Source organism: Chiloscyllium punctatum, chromosome 11 (assembly GCF_047496795.1).
Source record: "Chiloscyllium punctatum isolate Juve2018m chromosome 11, sChiPun1.3, whole genome shotgun sequence".
Taxonomy (NCBI): Eukaryota; Metazoa; Chordata; class Chondrichthyes; order Orectolobiformes; family Hemiscylliidae; genus Chiloscyllium; species Chiloscyllium punctatum.
Window position 1 is genome coordinate 96,223,073 of NC_092749.1, and position 26,423 is coordinate 96,249,495.

The 26,423-nt window shown below is 40.2% G+C and overlaps 1 protein-coding gene across 1 annotated transcript in view; it reads left to right on the forward strand.

Moving 5' to 3' along the window:
- adgb (androglobin) overlaps window positions 1–25,728 on the forward strand; it is a 332,059-nt gene extending 306,331 nt beyond the window's left edge. Inside the window, exons 34-39 of the mRNA XM_072581648.1 lie at window positions 1,786–1,916; window positions 3,813–3,974; window positions 12,479–12,626; window positions 15,403–15,499; window positions 23,463–23,646; window positions 25,339–25,728. Coding sequence (XP_072437749.1) covers window positions 1,786–1,916; window positions 3,813–3,974; window positions 12,479–12,626; window positions 15,403–15,499; window positions 23,463–23,646; window positions 25,339–25,524 — 908 coding nt within the window. The 3' untranslated portion in view covers window positions 25,525–25,728. The remainder of the gene's footprint in view (window positions 1–1,785; window positions 1,917–3,812; window positions 3,975–12,478; window positions 12,627–15,402; window positions 15,500–23,462; window positions 23,647–25,338) is intronic.
- The last annotated feature ends 695 nt before the right edge of the window (window positions 25,729–26,423 follow it).

The following is a 26,423-nucleotide window of genomic DNA, read 5'->3' on the forward strand; positions in this document are numbered from 1 at the left end:
GCCTGGCTTTACTGCTCCTCTCCCTTGTAAAATTGCTATTATGTACAGCTGTAAATGTTCACTGTTTTTTGTAAACTGTTTTGTAATTGTTTAATAAAATTAAAAAAAAAGAACAGGAGTGTCACTGCAGTTAGACGATAGTGTGGGGGTTTTAAAAAAAAACACAAGTGTCAGATATTCTGCTCACTCTGAGAGAAAAAAAACAGGAGTATCACATGACATGGATGCTGTGGTAAAATAAGCACTATCGCTGTTAGGCAGTAGTGTGGGGAAAATAAAAAAAAAACAAATCCTGTGAGAGCAGGCTGTAGAAAAAAAAAGGAGTGTCAGAGGTTCTGTTCACTCAGAGAGCTGGCTCTGAGGGAGCTGGATCAGTGTTAAGGACTCTCCATAAAAATAGAACAGGACTGTCAGACATCCTGCTCACTCTGAGAGCTTATTCTGAGGGAACTGGATCATGTCAAGGACTCTCCATGTGTAAATCAAGGGTGAATTGGTGATGTATTACCAGCCTCTGTGGGGTTATTTCAAGTAGCATTAGAGGCAGTTAAACAACTCCAAGGAAAACTCCTGACATAATTTCTCAAGTGAATCAAGCTGGTCACCTGCTCCAATGGTTGGATGATTCGTAATTGTTTCAAAGAAATGAAGACTGGAAAAGTTAGGCAATATGCTTACTTATAATACTTTGCTTCATGTTAATATTGAATCTATATATACGGAACAACTTTGATTACCTGAACAAGACGGGCGGGGAGTATTTTGTTTGGATGACGGTTTTACGGGACCTTGAGATCTTGTTCGGATAATCCGAAATTTGGATAATTGACATTACGGATAACCAAATTTATTTTTACGAAACTGCCTGTGTGGAGTTTGCACATTCTCCCCATGTCTGTGTGAGTTTCCACCGGGTGCTCCAGTTTCCTCCCACAATCCAAAGATGTGCAGATTCAATGAATTGGCCATGTTAAATTGCCCATAATGTTCAGGGATGTGTAGGTTAGGTGCATTAGTCAGGGGTAAACGTAGAATAGTAAGGGAATGGATCTGGATGGGTTACTTTTTGGAGGGTCAGTGTGGACATGTTGGGCCAAAGAGCCTGCTTCCATGCTGTAGGGATTCTATAGTTCTATCGTTCTTGAATTTTATGTTTCTTAACCTACAATGCCACCTATGGTATGAATTTGCCATTTCCTGTGCTCAGGGCTGAGTTAAAATAATTCCAAACCTTAGATATCACTGATTAAATGAAAATAGGCATGCAAGAAATCTAAAAGTGAGTTTAATATTTTCAGTTACGAATGGGGTCTTCAGTAATGCTCAAACAAACCTGAAGAGAAACCAAGCAGAACCTGCCAAGGAATGTTTAAATGCTTGTATCCTTGAAGTTAGTTGGTGTGACTTAATTTATTTTAAGCATTTTTAAGATGGCTTTAGGTTGAGTAACTGGTGTCCACATGCCTGCCTGCAGCTCCCATCAGTATTCTAGGGTCCTTGCTGAGGATGGAAACATACATGTCAGCTACGTGAAAGTCAGACTCAATTCAGCATATTTTCCAAGATCGCAACCTTCCCAATGTATGCCGTTTAAATCTTCACCTGACAACTGCTTATACAGAAGCAGAAAATCTTTGTTCTGAATAGTAAATTACTGTGGCTTATTGTTCCAGTATTAAATATCTGATTACTCATGCATAATGACTATCCTGAAATGAGCTGAAAATATTGAGCATCCACCATTGTCATTTTGTTCCTGTCACTGTATGTACATTTGTTTTTAAGAGAGGACTATTGATTCTACTTTTCCTGACACTGAAGAGATAAAGCCCCAAACAGCCAAACATAGCAGGAAAGGAAAGGAGAAGGATAAAGGAGGGAAAGAGAAAAGTGCACCATCCAAGCCAGAGATTCCGGTACATTTTTTAAAAATTATCATCTTGTTCATTTGGGGAATGGAGGGAACATGGGAGTTTTGTCCTCTTAAAATACATTTCACAAGAAAAGGCCATCGGTGCTAAGTAAAGAACAAAGAACTGAAAGCAACAAATTCTGGATGTCACAGCAGGTCAGGCAGCATCCATGGAGAGAGCACAAGCTAACGTTTTGAAGATGCTGCACGAACTACTGTGATTCGCGTGTTTTTTTTATTTTCAGTACAGATTTAATAACTTGTTCCTAAAGAGTGAAGAATTTGTGTTGATATGGTGCCCCTCATGATCTCAGGGCATTCCAAGGTGCTCAACAGACAATATGGATTTTTAATAGAAAATCAATATAATGTATAATTATAATAGTCATATCACAGCCGATGTGTGAACAGCAAGTTCCATTCAGAAAGCAATGTGATACTAACCAGATGATTAGTTGTGGAATAAAAATTGGGCCCTGCTTTGCTTCAAAACAGTACTCATAACGACTTTTGTACAGACGTGGGAGAGCATGCAAGGCCTTATTTGAGAAACAATTCCTCCAAAAGTACATTACATCCTCATAGTGTCAGCACAGATGTTGGTACTCACATCTCAGCAGCGAAATAGTAAAAATGTTCATTGGCTACACAGGGAGGAAATGAAATAGGAGCATAGGAGCAGAAAATAATACAGTTCCTCAAGCCTGTTCTCCTATTTAACATGATCAAGCAGATCTTCAATCAAGTTCCAGATATATTAGTTCTCTTTTCTTTTTATCCCTTTTTATCTTTGGATAACAAGAACTATAAGTAGTAAAAGGAGAAATAGTTAATGCTGGTTTGAGGAGAGAAATTTGAGTAGACTTTTAAAGATGACATAAGAAAGGTTTGGAGTGGTATGGACCAGGAGCAGGCAGTTGGAACCAGTTTAGTTTGGGATTATTTTCAGCATGAACTAGTTGGATTGAAGGCTCTCTTTCTGTGCTAAATGACTCTATGACTCCATGAGGAGAGAGTTATCATATAGGATGGTTTAGGATGAGTGCTAAGGCCTTGCTGAAAAACCTTCCACTGATTATTCTTTTAGGGGGAGAGGGTTGGAGGGTATTCATAGGAAACAACAAGAGAATATCAAAATACTTGAGCTTGGATTTATGGTGAGTTAGAACGAAATAGAGACCCTTATAGTAGGCCTGGCTCTGGAAAAAAAGTTGCTATAGATACTGGAGTAAATGGCCAGTGACTTTTCAGATTGGTTTTCTAGCTATGGTCCTCAAAATGTTAATATAAAAGGCAGTTTGGTTAATCATGAACAGCTGGTGTATGGGTAAAAAGGTAACCGTGGCCTCCTTTAGGATTTTGGAAGTCAAAGGAGACATTTATAACTTTTCTGCAAATGATACAGTATTTTTACCTTTTTTTGCCTTCCCAAAAATTAACATTCTGGTTGTAGATGAGGTGGTGCACATGGTTACATTGATGATGCAGAGCATAAATGGTTTTAGTGGGCTTTCATTGCCATCTCTTTATGGCTTGCGTTGTAATTTTGTACTAACAAAAGCAAAGTGCAATAGATGCTAGATATTGAAAATTAAAATAGAAAGTACTATAAGTATTAAGCAGGTCTGATAGCATCTGTGGAGAGAAACAAAGTTAACATTTGAGGTCATTGATCCATCACTGGCTCTGACCTACTCACCTTGTGGCTGAGCTCAAACTGATTCACATATTTTGTTACATTACCACAGTGATTACATTACAAAAGTCTACATTAGCAATTGAGATGATCTTCTTTTCATTTATTGTTCTTGTTTTAACCATTCTCCTACTTACTGAGGTTTAATAGGTATGTGTTGCAATATTTGATGTGGAAATTAACCGATTTTGTTTCATTTCTAAGGTGCAGCAAATTGATTTAACAAAACCTCACTTTACACTTCATTATGTTACTGAGTATGGTGAAAGTGATTGTTTTGACATCAAGAAAGATACCGAACGACAAGATGAAATTCAGGCTATGAAACGAGCTTGGGAAGCTGCAGAACCTGGAAGGGCTTTCAAAGTAATCCACTGTGAACTAGCTAACATTTTTAATTTCTAAAGTGGTGTTCTTTATATCTCTATATGGTAATGATGCATGTAAAAATATTTAACTCTTCAGGAAATAGCACTCTTCGTGACCTCTGAGTGTCCCAAACTGCATCACAAAAAAGGCATGAAGTACTGTCCTATAGGCAAACATGGCAGCCAATTTACTTACATCAAAGTGCCCCAAACAACATAGAGTAATAACCAGCTAATCTGTTTCTAATTATATTAGTTAAGGGGTAAATATTTACAAACTCCCTTGCTGTATTTTGAAATGGTGCCATGCTATCTCTTACACAATTTCTGAGAGACGAGGCCTCTACTTAATGTATAAAGTGAAAGGTAAAAATGGCACTCTAGTGGTTCAGCACGTCCTGAAGACTGCAGTGCAGTGTAAGCCATAGATTTGGTGTTCACATTTCTGCTTTGAGGTTTGGTACGATCCTCTGATTCAGGTAAATGTGCTATCACTGGGCCATGTTGCATTTCCAACAGGAACCGTATGTTTGGAGATTTGAGGCTTCATCAATGCAGCTGCTGGGTTTAGTCACTAGACTTTGACAGATTGTTTACAATTAGAACTTGATCTCATACTGTTGTTGATGAGTCTTCTTTTCAGCACAAATTCAAAAGATCTAAAGTTGAAGTAAGCTGAGCTTGTACACTGATTCAAAACTCAGGGGTTTTGATTTTGTCCCACAGTTAGTGAGTCCACTGACAGAAGAAGTCAGGAATATAGAACAGTAAAGATAAGGCCACTGAACCTGATCATGTGATGTCAAGCTCATTATTATGCATGACAAGAACCCTTGTCATCTGAACCCCATGCAGGAGAAGGAATTATATTTGAAGGGCAGAAGGCTTTGTTTAAACCTGAAATGCGATATTGCAATCTTCCTGAGTGAGGACTGCAAATAAATTAGACATCTTTGTCAGACATATAAACACCATACTGGAAAACTTTTGAGAGTGCACATAGAAAAAAGAATCTCCATCTTTGTAAAAGTTCATTTCGTGTCATTGACTGATTCAGCTGTGTTTGGAGATGCCACTATCCATTCACAGCAGCAATCCACAGTTCAGTAGGAGCTCATTGAGCCAACTCCTTCAGGTGATTTGGGAACACAGAGCAAGTCTACTTCTAGCTGACAACCACAAGAAGCCTGATTGAACCAAATGGACTGGACAGAGGCCACTGAGAAACAGAGCAGCTAGAGACTCCATCTAAGGGACTGGGTCCAGTGTAAAAAAGGGATAAATGACCTCCTCTGAACTGCAAAGATGAGTTTGAGTCTAATATATGCCAAGAAATGAATGAAAGATAGGTGGGAAAAGTCAGGGCATTGAATGATTAAAGGCGCATGTTGAGGTATAGTGTGTTACCCTGATCAATTTCCAGTGTTGCATAGCTACAAATGTAGCTTGAACGTAACTACATTTCCTGAGAGTGTACAGGTTGGAAGAGCAGCTGTACAACCTGACCCCTCGTGTGACCAGGAGCCATTCTGGCAGTGAGTTATTCTCCTCAGCATCACTGGAAACCAAATTTTTCTGCACTGATGCTTATAAGAACAAAAGAACCACTGTGCCAGGGAGCAATCCAAGACCAGTGATAGACAGCAAGCAATTCATCCCCTGACAGAGGCAGAGTTGGAAGCCCTGGAGTTGGCAGGGAAGCAGGACACATAGCCAATGGCTGATCTGAGTTCAGCTTGAGCAGTGTGGAGAATGATGAGGAATTGCACTCATCCATCTCTGCCATAACCACAGCAACCTGTTGCATCCATAAAGGGCAATGACCCTTAACATCAGCATTCCAATAATTGTTTTTATGCTTCATTTGCATTGTTGACTGCCACAGAGAATACTGACTAGCATCTATGTGATACTTCTGACACCTTCCCACAGAATAATAGTCAAGATGACTCGAAGGACATAACAACATACCTGAACCATGCATCTGGCACCTGCACCGATACATAATTTAGCTCATACCAATTTGTGTGCACTGGCCTGGGGTCGCAATCTGGTGGGTACCACATAGTCACACAGATTATGATGAGAGAGGCAGTGGCAGGTGAGACAAAAGATACTCTGAGGGTTTCTGAAGAACAGCTGTCCCCGTTTATGAAGGACCTCAGATGACAGCAACATTCAACCATTTGGGAGTTGGGGTGGCAAATGAGAGTGAATCTGATGGAATTACCTCTGGCTTTCAGCAGACATAGCTGGGCAGTAGAGGATTCCTTCCACAGAATGGCTTCTCCCACATTTTAGATGGGATAAAATGTATGCATCTTCCACAGAGACAGCATCGACTACCACAGAGTAGCAGAACCAGGAGATGACACCATGGATGCCTAGTGACGGAATGACCTTCCAGACCATTACTAGTGCCACAGGCTCACTGAAGTAGTGAGCTAGTAAGAGGTTTTTGGTGCTCCTGGTCACTCCTACAAGCACACCTTGCCACCAGGGAATGGGACATGCCATGTCACACTAAGAAGTTAGGGAAACTCTAGACCGACACACTCTATGTTGCCAAGAATATTCCAGCTCCAAAGCCAGTGACGGAATCTTTTCCATTGGCAGTGATCATATATGCCTCATTCAGGTTAAGTCCAGTCAAAGATTACTTGTCCAATCAACAAAGGCCTTGGGGCAGAGAGAGCAGCAGCCTGCTCACACCATATCTCCAACTGTCTCAGCACAGCATCCTAAAATTTTTCAAAATGTTCACTTTCACACAGTCAGGTTGCACTCATGTTTATATTATTATGTTAATGAAGAAGCTTTCTTGTCCCATTACGATGTTGTCTGTTTCATTCAGCACTTTTTTTTGTTCAAAAGTCTCGTAAATTTTACCCTTCAGTGATGTATGATGTTTAATAGCATGTGTTACAGAGGCACTGGCTGCTTGCAGTCCTCTGTATGATGTCCAAGGTAGAGCATTGTGAATTCTCAGATGAAATGTGCCATTTGTGGAAAACTGTTAAGGCTGTAATTATTAGGTCAATTAATAGTGAGCAGGTGCCTGGAAGCTGGTCACTATGAGGTCATTCATAGCCTTCTGTGTGCTAACGTCCATGGCACACACTTCCCTAATAGCCCACTGATGTGAATTCCCTTTCATGTCACTCCCTACTTCCCTGTTTTAGACTTCTTCCTACTTTTCTTCCTCTAAGCTGGTGTTGTCATATCGCTGCATAGAGGTGTTAATACAATGAATGGCACACAATATGACACTTTTACTGTGGAAAAGGATATGGAATATATAGACTGTAGGGAAATAGATGGTGACATCTTGCAAAATGTCCAGATTACAGAGGAGGAAGTGCTGGATGTCTTGAAATGGGTAAAGGTGGATAAATCCCCAGGACCTGATCAGGTGTACACGAAAACTCTGTGGGATGCTAGATAAGTGATTGCTGGGCCTCTTCCTGAGATATTTGTATCATCGATAGTCACAGGTGAGGTGCCGGAAGACTGGAGGTTGGCAAACATGGTGCCACTGTTTAAAAAGGGTGGTAAGGACAAGACAGGGATCTATAGATGAGTGAGTCTGACCTCGGTGGTGGGCAAGTTGTTGGTGGGAATCCTGAGGGACAGGATGTAGATGTATTTGGAAAGGCAAGAACTGTTTCGGGACAGTCAACATGGCTTTGTGCGTGGGAAATCATGTCTCACAAACTTGATTGAGTTTTTTGAAGAAGTAACAAAGAGGATTGAGGGCAAAGCAGTAGATGTGATCTATATGGACTTTAGTAAGGTATTCGACAAGGTTCCCCATGGGAGACTGATTAGCAAGGTTAGATCTCATAGAAGACAGGGAGAACTAGCCATTTGGATACAGAACTGGCTCAAAGCTAGAAGACAGAGAGTGGTGGTGGAGGGTTTTTTTTCGGACTGGAGGCCTGTGACCAGTGGAGTGCCACAAGGATCAGTGCTGGGTCGGTGTTGGTGAACAAAGAGACCTTGGAGTGCAGGTTCATAGATCCTTGAAAGTGGAATCACAGGTAGATACGATACAGTATTGAGTACAGGAGTTGGGAGGTCATTTTGTGCCTGTACAGGACATTGGTTAGGCTACTGTTGGAATATTGCGTGCAATCCTGGTCTCCTTCCTATCGGAAAGATGTTGTGAAACTTGAAAGGGTTCAGAAAAGATTGACAAGGATGTTGCCAGAGTTGGAGGATTTGAGCTATAGGGAGAGGCTGAACAGGCTGGGGTTCTTTTCCCTGGAGCATCGCAGGCTGAAGGGTGACCTTATAGAGGTTTACAAAATTATGAGGGGCATGGATAGGGTAAGTAGGCAAAGTCTTTTCCCTGAGGTCGAGGAGTCCAGAACTAGAGGGCATAGGTTTAGGGTGAGAGGGGAAAGATATAAAAGAGTCCTAAGGGGCAACTTTTTCACGCAGAGGGTGGAACGGGTATGGAATGAGCTGCCAGAGGAAGTGGTGGAGGCTGGTACAATTGCAACATTTAAGAGGCATTTGGATGAGTATCTGAATAAGAAGGGTATGGCAGCATATGGGCTGGGTGCTGGCAGGTAGGACTAGATTGGGTTGGGATATCTGGTCAGCATGGACGGGTTGGACCGAAGGGTCTGCTCTATGACTCTATTTTACTGGGTCATACTACAAAAGCAGCTTCATAACAAGGTGTGGCAGCGAGAACATAGCTTTGGAAGACCAATGGTTTACTCTATGATGTTGCTTGTTACAGAGTCATACAGCACACAAATAGTCCCATCCGTCCAGTTCAACCATGCCGATCATGTTTTCCAAACTAAACTAATCCCACTTGCCTGCATTTAGCCCATGTCCCTCTAAGCCTTTCATATTCATGTATCTGTCCAAATGTCTTTTAAATGTTGTAACTGTACCTGCAACTACCACTTCCTCGGGCAGTTCATTCCACATATGAACCACCCTCTGTGTGAAAGACAGTGCCTTTTAAATCTCTATCCTCTCACCTTAAAATTATTCTCTTTAGTTTTGAACTCCCCTACAGTAGAGAAAAGACCTTTGCTATTTATGTTATCTATGCCCCTCATGATTTTATAAACCTTTATCAGGTCAGCCCTACCATGCTGCAGTGGGAAAAAGTCCCAGCCTATCCAGCCTCTCCTCATAATTGAAACCCTGCAGCTCCTTGCACATCTTTTCTGCAGCCTCTCCATTATGACTGGCAGTGAACCTCTCTTCAGCCTTATTAGTGTTTTCAGTCCTCTGCTTGGCTGTTCCTGCCCATCTGGATCCTTCTGAATTCTCCAGCCCTCTTGAATAGCACATTGGTTATCTGCTTTATGCAATAACATATGACTGCTTGGGAAATGTTTCAGATGTTACCTGTAGACTACTAAACTGAACCAGCTTCAGAAGGTTAAGACCTGCAGTAATCTATAATGCCATATCATATACCCACTGTATCCCCATCAATCCTGCACCAGGATGCATAGTTCTGTGATCTGTTCAAGAACTATCTCTCCAACATTTTCAGGTACATTCATGTAAGCACTCACATACCCCTGGAGCCTGCATCTGTATCTGCCTCTCCTTGTTGCCTGGCCTGTGGTTATGCTGTCTCCAATTGCTGCTCCTGCATTGCCTGCACTGGTTCCTGTATGAAAGGGTGTTTCTGTGCAGTGCTGATCACCTCCAGTGCTTGAGGATGAAAGATACAGAGTAAATTACTTCCATTGTGCAATACCCTCTTCTTTAATAGCAGCTTCTGAAATGCCCTTCATTTCGAGATCCAGATCTTTGGTTTAGTAAGTGGCCTTTAACTTTTGGAACAGACATTTCAGGCTGAGTCACTTCCAGCCAGGCTTCTATACTTAGCAAGAGTCACTATTACAAATAATGAGATTTGAGCTACAGGTAAACTATGAACTGTGGACAATTAACTCAAATAGTTGAAATTCAAACCCTCTGATAAAACTTCCTCTACACACACACATATATACAGATAAACGCATTGATGTTATGAGTGAAGGGGAACAGTGAGAACAATGAACTGAGCATGGGGTCACAACGTTCTGTGGTGTTTAAACAATCTTAATGGTTACCTGTGTTAGTTTGGAACCAGATTTTCCACACATGCTGAAATGCCCGTTGGTGTCACATGCATTTTACACTATCTAAAACAGCTGACGGCTTTTGGGTAGATACAGCCAACAGAACCTGCTACAGATTTGTTGACCGTACCAATAACATTGGCTGCACTTAATACGTCGTTTTTATTGGCTTTATACTTATGTCAATCCTCAAGTAATGTGTCAGCAATGTCGCCCTTTACCTTGACCAGATCTTCCCCAAAGGATTTACCTAGTGTGATGTTGATTACCAACTCAATGAATCTCTCTGACAATTCTTTGGAAAAGTCACTCTCATATCCGTTATTGTAGCCTTTCAAAAAAAACACTGGTCAATAGAATCTTAGAATTACTGGCTATATGGAATGAATTGGAGTCTGATAATCTCAAAGTTAATTCTTACCTTGAGATGATCTTTGAGAATTTTCCAGATTTTCTCTAGATCTTTCTGATCATCCACAGAAAAACTAATATTTTACTTCTGTGAAGCCCATTTTTGCCAATGGCTATTTACCAGGATTGTGTACTGTTTGATATGTAAAATAGAATGACAAACATTGTCTGCACAGTTGTAGTTCAGTAAAGATACCAATTGATGTCCTGTCCATTGTATGCATTTGCCTTCCATTTTGCTTTACAGATCTTTATCTTTTTTTAATAGAAGTAGAGTGTAGTGCTTCTGTATTAATATATATTTAAGGACTTTGCTTCACTTCCATTTTTTCCCCTTTATTGTTTCTGTTTACCTTCACTTTATACTACTGTTGCCTTTTTACAGGCCTTGATTCCTTTAACGTTTGTTTTATAAATGGCAGGATTGGATTTGCAGGTTTCTGTTTGCCATTTATGACAAATAAGGATTGTTGATATTATGTGGACATTTTAAAATTATTTTTGTGTTGATTTGGAGAAATGAAATTGCAATACCAAAAGCTGCTTGGCTTTCTGTCTTCCTTGAACAGCAATACTCTGAGCATTTAACGCCATCTGAGTGGGGTGAAATGCAAAACGGCTAGGCAAAGATGAGATTAGATTAGATTACCTACAGTGTGGAAACAGGCCCTTTGGCCCAACAAGTCCACACCGATCATCTGAAGAGTAACCCACCCAGCCTCATTCCCCTACCCTATATTTACCCTTGACTAATGCATCTAACACTATGGGCAATTTAGCATGGCTAATTCACCTGACCTGCACATCTTTGGACGGTGGGAGGAAACCAGAGCTCCTGGAGGAAACCCACGCGGACACAGGGAGAGTGTGCGAACTCCACACAGACAGTGCTAACCACTTAGCCACCATGCCACCCCATATGTTGCAAACTTCCATATAGGTGCAAAGTGAGTGCACGCTAAGAATGAGAAAGCAATCCTGAGATGCTCCCTGTTCCAGTACAAAGTATTCTTGCAGCAACATTACAATGAAAGATCCCAGTGTATTCCAAAGTACAGCACAATCTAACTGGATCCAAAATGTACCATGGTGCAGCAGAGAGGCTGGTATGAGTAAGATGTCAATACATGGATGTGAGATGCAGGTGACTGCTGTCCATGGAGTTTAGTCTGGGATGTTGATGCTGGGTATCATAGATGGAGGCCTGGAGGCTCAATATCAAGCTGGAGGCACCAGTTACCTGTTCTGACTTTCATGTCTAGAACGCTCAAAATCCAGTTCCTATCCAGACAGCAGAAGAATAGAAGACTATATACTAATAGGTTGAGATTAAGTCCTGATGAGATTGATAATAAATGATAATCTATGTTAATAGGTCTCTTGCTGCTCACTGCCAAGAATCTCATCTTAACATCCAAGACTTGGTTGGAAATGCAACTTTTTGGTCCCAAATTTGATAAAGCACCTTCATGCCCTGTTTTCCTAAACCTGTCGCCATGGCCAACTTCACTCAGAGGCTGACAAGATTCCACCAGAAGTGAAATCAAAGGGGAAGTTGCTGTCCTCTCAGAGGGCTGCTCCCTCATTAGGGAGGGATGACTACTGGTGGTTTAACCTGAGGGTCACCACACTTCAGGTGAGGGGAGAAGTTGAGAAGGAGAGTCCTTCATGGAACCTCAGCTAGTGTAGGAATTGAACCCAATTTGTTGGTGTCACTCAGGATCACAAACCAACCATCCAGCCAACTGAGCTAACTGAATGCCCCCACACCAGGAGTCTTATAGGACAGAAGGAGACCATTCTCTTTGAAAGAGATATCTAGTTAATCATGTTCCTCACATTTTCTACAAATCCCACTGTTTTTTCCCTTTTAAGTGTACATTTAATACCCGTGTCTTCATTTGTACATGCTCCTCCAAAATGAACAGATGGAAATGCAGCTTCAGACAGTCTGTACCAAAATGTTTTTGTTCCCATTGTCCCCCAGGCCTTACAACTCCGACTGCATATCATGAATTACAAAACAATAGATAATACATTGCTAAGTACTGCTGGGAAAGAAGGCGAAAATATCAGTGAGGTTCCTTCTGAAAGCGATACCAATGATGCAACAACACAGGAGATGCAATCTGCAGGTACTACTGAGATCACGTGATTAGGAACAAGAGTAACTCATTGAGCCTCTCAAGATTCCTCTTGCATTAATTTAAATTATAGCAAAATGTACCTTACTTCCATTTGCCTCCTTGGTTTTGTGAGTCTTCATACCCTAATCTAATAGAGTTCTATAATTTGTTTTTGATCTTTCAGTTGAATAAATCTGAGTAGCCTTTGGAGGAGATGTTGCTATATTTCCACTACAGTTTCTATGCTAAGTGCTTCCTGATATCACCCCTCAATAGCCTACATTTTTATCTTGCCTGACTTTATTATTGAACAAGTCAGATACCAGACTGAAATCTGGTTTGATAGATCATATTTTGGTTTTAGCAAGGCACTCATTCACTGAAATAGAAGCACACAATGCTGTCAGTAAGTTTTAACAATAAAACAAAAGTTTTTTACATAAAATAATATTGACCAAACTATTTACATATAACTCAAGTTTAAATATTTCAAAACGCATGGTAAAATATAATTCCATTTATCCCAAACGTGTTCCTTAATGGTGCTCACACTCCTGTGAGAATTCCCTTCTTGATCACACACAGGGCTTGACTTAACAAATGCTTCACTTTCTGAGATTCTGGTAGCCTCTTCATTGAACTTAATGCACAACTATTTACCTTTTTTGTCATTAATACTTACCCAACATAAACAAATTCCAATAAGCCTTACAATTACTATCTCTGCCTGACTATTTTTAAAAGAAATTAAATGGCTGCAGAAATGCTTACAAATTAATCATTAAACTCCTTCAGATACACAGACCAAAACACAAATGCAATTAACTCAATTCTCAACTCTAAAATAAACAATATTAAAATATATGTAAGTCACATAATTTACATGACTCTAGTTCAAATTTTATTATGTTCATTCTATACTCCTCTACCAGAAGAAATCTATCAATTCCTTGACTCATTTAACTACCTTTTACCATCAAAATTACTGATACCTAAGAATGCAATCCATGCACCTGTTCTTGTAACTTAACTCTTTATTCCATTTTGGTGAACCTTTGATGTACCCCTACCAAGGCTAATATATCATTCCAAAGCTACACCACCTAAAACTGAATGCAATACAGTCAGTTCTGCTCTAATGCAATAGTTCAATTTTCATGCAATCCTGTGTTAAAAGAAAATCGTGTAATAGCATTATCTAAACTAATTGGGCCAGAATCACGTTATAACCAGTACGTGCTTTAAAACTTCGCACTTTAGAAACAGTATCCACAATTCATCAATCATGTTATAACAAATTCATGTTGACAAAATGCACATCATAACAGAATGACCCGTACTCTAAATGAGGTCCAACCACTGCTTTAGAAAATTGTAAATCCACTCATTTACATTCCATCACCTTAGTATAAATGCCAACATTTCAGTCATCTTTTTATTTTTTGTACCAGCCCAAAGCTAGAAACTACTCAGTCGCATGAAAACAGATTAAAAAAAAGTTCCACATTAATGTGATTTGTGAAGAACAAGAATGTAGGTAAAAGGCCATTGTAAAATACATCTCAGGGTTCAGTGACCTAATGAAATAAAATAAGAAAACACCTCAATGTTATCAAAAAACCCATGTGTGTAGCAGTTTTCTGTGAAACAAGTTTCAGCTTCCATTACTCATTGTGACATGTTAATTGAACTCCTATGGCATTGATGAAACATTGAAGGGAGAGGAGATTTGGGTCGGGCAAGGGCATGGGAACTGTGTGAGTCCAAATCCTGGTTTACAGTAAATAAAGCCATAAAAGAACAATAAAAATAATTTCCACTAAAAATAGAAAGTGAGTATCATAATATCATGGAATCCTTACAGTGTGGAAGCAGGCCATTCAGCCCATCAAGTCCACATCAACCTTCCAAGTAATATCTCACTCAGACCCACCCTCCTACCATATCCTTGTAACCCTGCATTCCCCATGGCTGATCCACCTGACCCGCATATGCCTAGACACTATGGGTATCTTAGCATGGCCAATCCACCTAACCTGCATGGCTTTAAACATGATTAGTTCTTGGGTATGTGTGTTCCTCTACAAGCATCAGTACCTGAACCAAGACTATTCACAATGGCATCACCTTTTAAAAATCCTCTCAGTTCCACTCCAATAGCCCACAGTATAACAAGTTTCTGCATGAATCTGGCATCATAAAGTATCATGACTAAATTTTGGCACAGATCATGTCCCATGCTATTTAAAAGGCTAAGTTCCCTTACAGTAATTGATTGCCACAGAGCTAATGGTTTTTGTAAGAGTAACTGATTTGAAAGACTTGATATTGCAATTACAGAATGTCACATTACAATTTTTGTTCTACATTCTGTTTTTAACATTAATGGAGCAAATATTTCTGTGAGTTCTACTTTTTCACATTTTTATGGCATTTGTTGTTTGTGTCTAGAGGATGAATCCTGCAATATTTTGTTAGATATGTACATAATTTTATTAATTGTGGTAAATTCAGCGGGAATAAAGCAGATGTTTTATGATTCATGAATAAAGTTGCTACAATCAGGATACTGGTGGAGGAATGTTCATTTGCAAATGTTCAGCATATTTGTTTAAAGTGAACATTAACCTCAAAACATTAACCTGTCTGTTCTGATCATAGTTGCTGGATATATATCAACTAAAATAATGGAGAGCATTTCAGATATTGTTTGCATCTTCATGGCTCAAAAGGGGGTTTCAGTTTTCAAAAGTAAATTGTTAAACTTGTCTTGTTCTCTATTCAGATCAGTCTCCGGTTTTAGAAGAAAGTCAATCCACAGATGTTGACAAACCTTTACAAGATCGCTCAGTTGTCGAGGAGAAGTGGACACGTTATGTAAGGTATTTATGTGAGGCTGTGTAGCCAGTCAATTTGAGGTGACTCTAGATGTCAGCAAAAATACCCAATGTCCTGTAATTATACTATACCAAAATATTACTGATGACTTCGCTAGTGGACCAATGCAGTTGATCTTGGACAGTAGCAAAAGAGAAGTTAATGAATTTTCAGTCCATTTTACACAATGTTCAATGCAACTGATTTCCTTTTACCTCCACTAGTACAGGTAGACAATCCTTTGTCCAAAATCCGAAAAGCTCCGAAGTCTGAGTTTTTTTTGTGAAGTTTTTTTTCTCATTAAGAAGGTTGTTTGGTGTGCAAACAGTTAATCCAAGTCAACACCCACTCGATGCGTGTCACTCAGCTGTGATGTGTGCTGGCGTGGCCTAACACTGGCAGGCCTCAATTCTCTATCAAGGCCCATTTTACTGAGTGAGTCTGCTCCTCCGGTAAGATTCGAAAAATTCTGAATTCCAGAAAACTAGCTGGTTCTGAGCATTTCGGATTAAGGATTGTGCACCTGTACTGGTGAATGACATACACTGAAAGATCCAAGTGTTTCTTTCACCAGGGAAAGTGCACTGAGGGGAATCGCCCTCAACCTAGTGCTGAGAACATAGATTCTCATCGCAAATCCAGGGGACATAGTCATGCACATGTCACATTACTCCCATGACAAAGACTTGGGCCACACCCAGCTAATCTGACTGAAGGGTAAAGGTTAAGATTTTGCCGAAGTTGAAGTAAAGCGGAATACACCATTTTTTTTCTGTCATTGTGGAAAAAACCTATCAGACCATAAGGCATAGGAGCAGAAATTAGGCCATTCAGCTAATCAAGTCTGCTCCACCTATCAATCACAATTGATAAGTTTCTCGACTCCATTTTCCTGCTTTCTCCCTGTAACCCTTGATCCCCTTGATAATAAAGAACCTACCCATCTGAATCTTAAATATACTCAATGACCTGGCCTCCCCAGCCTTCTGTGGCAATGAATCTCATAGGTTCACCACTCTCTGGCTGAAGAAGTTTCTCCTTATCTCCATTTTAAAAGGACTTCCTTTTATTCCAAGGCTGTGCCCTCAGGTCCTCGTCTCTCCTGCCAATGGAAACATCTTCCCAACATCCACTTGTGTTCAGGCCATTCAGTATACTGTAGGTTTCAGTTTGATCCCTCCTCATCCTTCTAAACTCCATCCAGTATAGACCCAGAGTCCTCAAACGTTCTTCATATGTTAAACTTTTCAATCCTGGGTCCATTCTCGTGAACCTCCTCTGAACACACTCCAAGGTCAGTACATCCTTCCTGAGATATGGGGCCCAAAACTGTGCACAATACTCCAAATGTGGTCTAACCAAAGCCTTATAGAGCCCCAGAAGTACATCCCTGCTTTTATATTCAAGTCCTCTCAAAATAAATGCTCTCATTGCATTTGTTTTCCCAACTACTGACTTAATCTGCAAGTTTACCTTGAGAGAATCCTGGACTAGAACTCCCAAGTCTCTTCAGACTTCTGAATTCCTTCCCTATTTAGAAATTATGTGCCTGCAGGCATGTAAGGATATCAATTCCCAACCAAGGAGTGAGTGGAAGTGAAATTTCTTTCTTTCACAATCATAGATGCTCAATATTATTGCAGGTCATTCATTGGTTCTCAGTTCAAGCCAGGCTCAGATTGTTTTCAGTGACATTCTTTCTTTCTAATGTTGTGATAAGTTCCCTGGTAATACCAATTTTTGTTTTATTCTTCTCCATCTCCTATACAGAATGGATAGAACTTTTTGTTCTCAGTTCTTGCCTCCTGCTGAGACCAAGTTTCTGACTTTTCCAGATACCACACAGTTTGGTGCTTCTGGGTCCCAATTTTATCCTTAACAGAAATGGAAAGGGATACCACCACCAAAGACCATACCCATTCATATGGCTCATTCCAGTCAATAAATCCCATACAAAATGCAAAGGGCATTTTCTCAAATGCTTGTTTGCAATTTTGCAAAATGCGTTGCTGTTGAACTTTCCTATGTCTGTACCTTTGACTTACAGGACAATGTTGTGTTATGTCTTACAGTCAACATGCTTATATATGCACTGAATCATGACATGTCCCCTGAGGATATAAATGGTTTAGACACCATCTTAACTTGGGTCACTTAAGGCAGTAAGATGTATGAACAAAAGTAGGCCACAGAGCTCAATAAGTGTGCTCTGCCATTCAATGAGATTGTGGCTGATCTGACAATTCCTAACTCCACTTCCCTGCTTTTTCCCCATATGCCCAGGTTCCTTTATTGATTTAACATCTATCTCAGCCTTTAATATACTTAATGGCCCAGACCCAACAGTCTTCTCCAGGAAACAAAAATCACAGATTTACTATCCTGTCAGAGAAAGGAAATTCCTCTTTATCCCTGCCTGAAATGTGCAATCCCTTATTCTGTGATAATGTCCTCTGGTTCCCAACTCTCCCACAAAAAGAAAAGGCCTTTTCACAGGCACCTTTTACAAGTCCCCTGAGGATCTTATATGTTTAAATGAAACCCTCTTCTGTAGATTTCTTCAGACTTTCCCCATTTAAGTAATATTCAGCTTCTCTGTTCTTCTTGCCAAAGTGCATAACTTCACTGTTTCCAGTGTATTCCATCTGCCAAGTTTCTTTTCCCACTGTTTAACCTGCTTATGTCCCACTTTGTATCATCCTCACCACTTATTTCCCCACCTGTTTTGTGTCATCTGCAAACTTGGCTGTAGCATATTCACTTCCCTCATCCAAGTCATTTATAAACATTATAAGTTTGTACAAACTTGATTGAGTTTTTTGAAGAAGTAACAAAGAAGATTGATGAGGGCAGAGCAGTAGATGTGATCTATATGGACTTCAGTAAGGCGTTCGACAAGGTTCCCCATGGGAGACTGATTAGCAAGGTTAGATCTCATGGAATACAGGGAGAACTAGCCATTTGGATACAGAACTGGCTCAAAGGTAGAAGACAGAGGGTGGTGGTGGAGGGTTGTTTTTCAGACTGGAGGCCTGTGACCAGTGGAGTGCCACAAGGATCTCTACTTTTTGTCATTTACATAAATGATTTTGATGCGAGCATAAGAGAAGTTAGTAAAGTTAGTAAACTTGCAGTTAGTTAGTTTGCAGATGACACCAAAATTGGAGATGTAGTGGACAGCGAAAAGGATTACCTCAGATTACAACAGGATCTGGACCAGATGGGCCAATGGGTCGAGAAGTGTCAGATGGAGATTAATTCAGATAAATGTGCAGTGCTGCATTTTGGGGAAGCAAATCTTAGCAGGACTTATATACTTAATGGTAAGGTCCTAGGGAGTGTTACTGAACAAAGAGACCTTGGAGTGCAGGTTCATAGCTCCTTGAAAGTGGAGTCACAGGTAGATAGGATAGTGAAGGCAGCATTTGGTATGCTTTCCTTTATTGGTCAGAGTATTGAGTACAGGAGTTGGGAGGTCATGTTGCGGCTGTACAGAACATTGTTAGGCCACTGTTGGAATACTGCGTGCAGTTCTGGTCTCCTTCCTATCAGAAAGATGTTGTGAAACTTGAAAGGATTCAGAAAAGATTGACAAGGATGTTGCCAGGGTTGGAGGATCTGAGCTACAGGGAGAGGCTGAACAGGCTGGGGCTGTTTTCCCTAGAGCGTCGGAGGCTGAGGGGTGACCTTATAGAGGTTTACAAAATTATGAGGGGCATGGCTAGGATAAATAGACAAAGTCTTTTCCCTGGGGTCAGGGAACTAGAGGGCATAGGTTCAGGGTGAGAGGGGAAAGATATAAAAGAGACCTAAGGGACAACATTTTCACGCAGAGGGTGGTACGTGTATGGAATGAGCTGCCAGAGGAAGTGGTGGAGGCTGGTACAATTGCAACATTTAAGAGGCATTTGGATGGGTATATGAATAGGAAGGGTTTGGAGGGATATGGGCCGGGTGCTGGCAGGTGGGACTAGATTGGGTTGGAATATCTGGTTGGCATAGATGGGTTGGACCGAAGGGTCTGTTTCCATGCTGTACATCTCTATTACTCTATGACTCTGTTATAAATAATTGTGGCTCCAGCACTGATCTTTGTGGCCCTCCATTAGTTATAATTGCCATCCTTAAAGTGACTCCTTATCCAAACTCTCTGTCTTCTATTCATTAGCCAATTCTCTGTCCATGTTAATATACTGGCTCCAACACCTTGGGCTCTTACCTTATTAAAGTAACATAATGTGCAGTGCCTTCCCAAACTCCTTATGAATATCCAAATATATCAGATCCATTGTTTCCCCTTTATCTATTCACTTGAAGCATGATGGACGCTTTTATAACCAATATTTATAACCAATTAAATTAATATTAACCTAGACATGGATGTGCTATGAATGCAATATTTCTATATATTAGTGAACTGTAATCAGTTGGATATTTCAAAACTTTGTTACCTACATCCTGGTTTCTTATGTTACAAGGGATTGGGTAAAGATACCCTGCTGGAGGTAAAATACAAACCTGGTTTATAGTGGTGACTGTCTATAAACTGGGTGACAGATACTTGAAAACTGAATTGAAGGTCAACCAGACAAAGGCCCTAGACACAGAAGAATTTGGACAATCGGCAGCATTTTGCGATAGGAAGGATATTGTAAAACTTAAAAGGTTCAAAAAAGATTTATAACGATGTTGCCAGGGTTGGAGGGTTTGAACTATAGAGATCGGCTGGGGCTGTTTTCCCTGAAGCGTAGGAGGCTGAGGGGGGACCTTAGATAGATTTATAAAATCATGAGAAGGACGGAGTGGGTGAATAGACAAAGTCTTTTTTTCCTGGGGTGGAGGAGTCGAAAACTAGAGGGCATAGGTTTAAGGTAAGAGGGGAAAGATTTAAAAGGGACCCAAGGGGCAATGTTTTACGCAGAGGGTGGTGCGTGTATGGAATTAGCTGCCAGAGGAAGTGGTGGAGGCTGGTACAAGTATAACATATAAAAGACACTGGATGGGTATATGAATAGGAAGAGTTTAGAGGCATATGGGCCATTTGCTGGCAAATGAGACGAGATTTATTTCGGACATCTGGTCAGCATGGATGAGTTGGACCAAACGGTCTGTTTCCATGCTGTACAGCCCTATGACTCTATTTGATCAATATAACCAGCTGCTGTGAGTACAGATCTGTACCTAGGTTATTGCCAAGCCAGAAGACAGAGAAAATCTAAGTTCTTTCAAATTTGGATGCTGTTGGCTAACCAGCAATTATTCCCTGTCCCTAGTTGCCCTTGAGAAAGTAGTGGTGAGCTGCTTTTGTGAACCGCTGCAGGCCATGTGCTTAAGTCAACCACAATGTTGTTAGGGTGGGAATTCCAAGATTTTAAACCAGCAACAGAAAAGGAACAGTGAAATATTTCCAAACCAGGATAGTGAGTGGCTTGGAAGGGAAATTGAAAGGTTGTGTTCCTATCTATCTGTTAAAAATGACACAACACCAGGTTGTAGTCCAGCATGTTTATTTGAAAGTACAAGCTTTCAGAGTGCTGCTCCTTCGCCAGGTAGCTGATGAAGCAGGCAATCCCAGAATTTCTTTCAAGTCACAGCTCCAAGATAAGTTAAGGTTTCTGAACAAAATGAATCTGCAAATACAAATCTGCAAATGCACATTCATGCCGTAGACTTATATTTGTGTTTGTGAGCATGTGTGTGTTTATTCAAAAAGCACACAATCTGTAGGCAGTCAGTCAATATGACATTTTATGAATTCCTACTTTGGAAATAAAACCAGTCTGACTCCAGGTTGGGATACAGACAGACTCTAAACTCACACGTTTAATGCATTGTCTGAACTGAGATGTCACATTTTTTTATGTACTGATAAAACCTTAAGTTATCTCAGCACTGTGACTTGAAAGAAATTCTGGGATTCACATATGAATTAATTGAAACCTGCATCCCCATGCTAAATGATTATAGACTTAACACCCATCTCGGTGTGTTTAATACATCACATCACTTGTATGACACGTTGATCTTTTGCTTATAAATTCTGTGTCCTATGTGCAGTAGTGCTTCGACTTACGAACTTAATCCACTCTGGGACCCGGTTCACTAACCGAAAAGTTCGCAAACTGAATCAATTTTTCCCATTGTTCGGATAGCGTAAGAATGCTTGGACGGCTGTTCACAGCGCATGCTCCAAAGACGAACTGAATGAGATCACGCGGGACCCGAGAGCTTTTGCGTTCAACAAGGGCATAGCAAAGCAGAACAATGAAACCACGTGGCCACACACGGGCTTTTTGCATTTGTCCCTTCATTCGTACCTTGAATTTCGTACGTATGTTGAAGCAAAATTTTACATACAATCCTGTTCGTAAACTGATTTGTTCGTGAATAGGGTTGTTCGTATGTCGAAGCGCTACTGTATTTTGCCCCATTAGCTACCTGTCAAACAAACAACAGTCCAAAAGCTTATACTTCCAAAAAAATCTCTTGGACAATAGCCTGGTGTCATATCATTTTTAATTTTGTCCGTGCCAGTCCAACACCGGCACCTCACGTCATATCTATCTTTGTTCTTCTCAGTCTAAGTGTTTTATTTGTGTTTTTTAATAAGGCAATTTAATAGACTTCCCAGCATCACTGCAAAGCCTTTCCAAATGAAAGTGCAGCTTAAAATAAACACTTAACAGCAGTGTTCTGCAGCAAAAAGGCACAGCTGTGAGCAAAGATCAGATGGTTCTGCCATTTTTCCTTTCCAATTCAGTTCAAAAGTAGAAGGATGCTCGTGTGATGTCATTATTTCTTATTTGGAATGAACATCGTCTCATGGCTGAACCTTGCAACTGCAAGCCTGCAATATTAAATTACACAGCTATGGAGCTTCGTCTAAAATTCCTGAAGGGGCTAAGGCCAGTAAAGGTGTGGCAGCAGTGAAAAGTAAAGAGAAACAGAAACTAAACAGGGAAAAACAAAAGGAGAGAAAAGCAAAACCAATACAAGAAATAATCACACACTGCATGCTACTTCTAAAACAAAGCAAACACCTCCAAAGAGAAGTCTAAGTCAAACACCTGCTTTGATATGTGGGTTGTGTTGCCAATGGTACCTTTATTAAATTACAACATTCAAGCTATTTATGCAGTTTTATTTAACAGACCTAGTGATAGGTGATCCTGAGAAGAGAGCTCTGAAATCTTGTTTGCCATTGGCAAGGAGAGGCTTCACAGGATCACTATCTCTGGCCTTCCCATGGACAATCAGAAGATAAACGAACAGACTGTCTTCATCTCCTCCAAGGCCATAAGTGGAGTGTCGCAAAGAAGCAACTAAGTACAGAAGCCACTACATTATGAATGGCTCTTTCTCAGACCCTGAAGGGAAATTCCAATCCCAAGGAGTTGAATAAAAATGATGGTTAAACCTCTGGGCAAATATGTATTCTTCATTGGTGATAAGAGTTTATATGTTCTAGACAGCACCTTCAATACAAATATTAGTACAGGCAGCTATGAATTATTTCCATACTGAGGTAGAAATTCAGATGAGAGATACCTGAATCAGGTGATCCTTTACATTTATGGTGTCCGATGAGAACCTCAACTTTCAGTCCAGACCGGCCTGATTTCTACTTGCAGAATCTTGTTTGGTTAGCAACCCAGTCTTGCACCCATTGTCCAGAGGCAGACAATATGGCCACAATTGGCAGTGACACTATGCAGATAAATTGATCTCCAGGGAGAAATTGAGGACTGCAGATGCTGGAGATCAGAGTCAAAAAGTGTGGTGATAGAAAAGCACAGCCGGTCAGGCAGCATCCGAGGAGCAGGAGAGTCGACATTTTCATCAGGACCTTCATCAGGATCTCCAGTTGATCTCCAGTTTGTCTAACAAGCACATTTTCAGCCCATAAATAATACCTAAAGTAATCATTACTCAGAAAGATGCTAGTTTGACCTGTTTCTATCTCAACAGGACTACACGACCTGTTCCAGTTCTCCTGGATGAACACATTTTTGAAGAACAGGGGAAGAGTAAGGCAGAAGAAATTCGCAAGTTCCGCCAAAGGCGAGAGATGATCCTCGAACAGCGAGAGAAAGAAAGGCAAGCTCGCCGTCAGCTAAAGACACAGCAACTGCAAATGTGTGAAGCTTTGCAGGTAAGGTCATTGTTGCCAGAAATACTCCTTGCGAAGCTTCCATTACAAACTAGAAAATGCCAATTTCCTGCAGTATATGCTCCAAAGAAATTTCAGACTTTGTTTACACACAAAATTTAGCATCAGCAGTGTAGTACTAAGGAAGGGCTGCACTGTTAAAGGAACCACATTTTTGGTGAAGCCATATCTGCCCTTCCAGGTTGTCCCACAACATCTCACATCACCAGTTCCAGTGTTATCCTAGCTGACGGCATTTCAGATCCCTGACTGAAATATGGCTTGATAGATCACATTTTGTTTTGGTTTGAATGAGGGGTCTCTGAATGAGACAGAAGCACACCATGTTGTAGATTTTGTCTTAACAATTAAACAAGTTTATAAAGCAAAAGAAATGAAGATAGAAAAAAAAATATAATATAAATTTTAAAAGTTTTAAACGCACTGTTAAAGTGTAATCTTATTAATCCCAAAGCACTCCTTACAAGTATCAAAAAAAGATGTTTTTGCACAGGTACTGAAAAGCTACTTCTTTACAGGTAATACACAAGAATTCTTTTCCCTAACACTTCAGTAAGGTAGCTGTGACTTTAACTTCTAGGCTGGAACATCTGATAGCTTATTCCTGGAACTTTTATACACCTGAATTTAAGAAGACGTAGCTTCAAGCCTTTTTCAGGATTTTATCCCAACACTTCCAATCTTGGGACTATTACTAACTCCATACTCTAAGGTAGTCTAGTGTCACTATATTCTCTGAAATAGAATAAAGAACTGCAGATGTTGGAGATCTGAAACAGAAATTGCTGGAGAAACTCAACAGGCCTGGCAACATCTGTGAGAAGAAAGCAGAGTTAATGTTTTGAGTCCAGTGACACTTTGTCAGAGCAGTTAGCAGCTGGAACAATTTGGTATTTGGCTGAAGCCAAGGTTGGGGCAAGGGGAGTGGTGAACAGCTAGGTGAAGATGAAGCCCAGAGAGAAAGAGATGTGAAAGGGGATAGGTAAACAACGAGACTATGGATAGTGAGTCATTTGGGATTTTACCCTAATCTGTTAGTTCTACAATCACAATTACTAGTACTTGGCTCTCTATTCCAGATTTATGTAATTTACATCCTCCAGTTATCACAGTGGGAATTGAACATTGGTCTCCCGAGTATTAGTTTAGGTTTCTGAATTTCTACTAACATAATCTTGATGCTGCAGTTCTAGTTATTAATCCTATTAAGCCACAATTTGCTTTGAGTGACTTCTATATCTGAAACCCCACATCCCTCTGCCATTCTATCGCAGCCAATTAGTTTTCACAGAGCATATGGCTTTTCTTTTTTCCCACCAAAATGTACTCCATCACATTTTAACTGCAGAACAACCTCGATTATCTGAATGAGACAGGCAGGGAGTATTTTGTTCGGACAACCGATTGTTCGCTAACTGACCTGACCATAAACAAAGGAAGCATTTACGGGAGCTTGAGATCTTGTTCGGATAATCCAAAATTCGGATAATTGATGTTCAGATAACCGAGGTTGTTCTGTTTATTAAAATTAATTTGGCAATTGCACATTTATTTCCCATGTTTTATTAATATCTTCCTACATTTTCCACAGCTCTCCTTGATGTTAACATCCAGTTTGATGTTGTTTGTGCAAGCATGAATACTGATACAATCCCTTGTTTTCATTTACTGCAGGAAGCCTTGGATGAAGCTCGAAACAACATCTACCAACTCAGAGAGTCGTACAGAAATAAACTTATCGAGGAAGAATCGAAGCAAAGAGAAATTGCAGCAATGGAAGCAGCTCTCCGAGCAGAGCAAGAGAGAAAGCCCGGGACTTCCATGAGTAAAATACCTAAGAGCTCAGGAAAGCGAAAGTAAAACTGTAACATGACATATCATTTCCAAAGTTTTAGATTGTATTTTTAATCACATTTTATTGCAATGTCCTCCAGTCATTTAGTGTTTTTAACCATATCTCCAAATTTATTTCCAAAGTTTCATGCTTTATTTTTAACTAAAATGTTAACAAATTTCTTTTGATCAAGTTCCGAATAGGTAGATCTTTAAAGTTAAAACTCAAAAATACAATTTATTTCTTTTCCATTTCTGGTTGGCCTACTCTGTTTCCATTTTTTTTTGTTTTGGATCTGCAGCTGTGATTCATGTAGGTCCTTTACTTTGGCATTTCATTGTGTTTCAAATCTGAATCACACTTATTAAATATTTTTCTCATGTAGCAGAGGTATGTTTAAGGGGAAGCTAAATAAATATGAGGTAGTAAAGAATCAGAAGGATTGTGTGATTGGTTAAAAGAGGAAAAGGTTTGTAGAGAGCATAAACATCAGCATAGCCATGTGGGCCGAATGGCCTGCCAACATTGTCACAAGCAAGCTTGGCACCTGATTAACAGTGCTGGCTGTTGTCTGGGGACCAGGTACTTGTTCTAGCATGCAACGCTGCAAGACAGATTCTAGCCATTGCTGAGTTTAACATTGGAACTTAATTGGATTTAATTTAATTAAATTTAATATAATTTAATTGGAATTAACAGCAAATTGGAAATTTGCAGCAGGAGAGCAAAAGACCACCAGTGACCCTCTCTGCTTAAGCAAAAGCAATTTTGAGCACCTCATTTTAAATGAAACTTTACTATCATTAGTCTAATATCGCAGCATTACAGCTCACCACAGTGCTGTTTGTTCTTGTCATTTGCTGCTTTGAAAATTGCCCCGGTTCTCTCCATCCACTGAATAACCTCATCAACAAGCTTAACAATT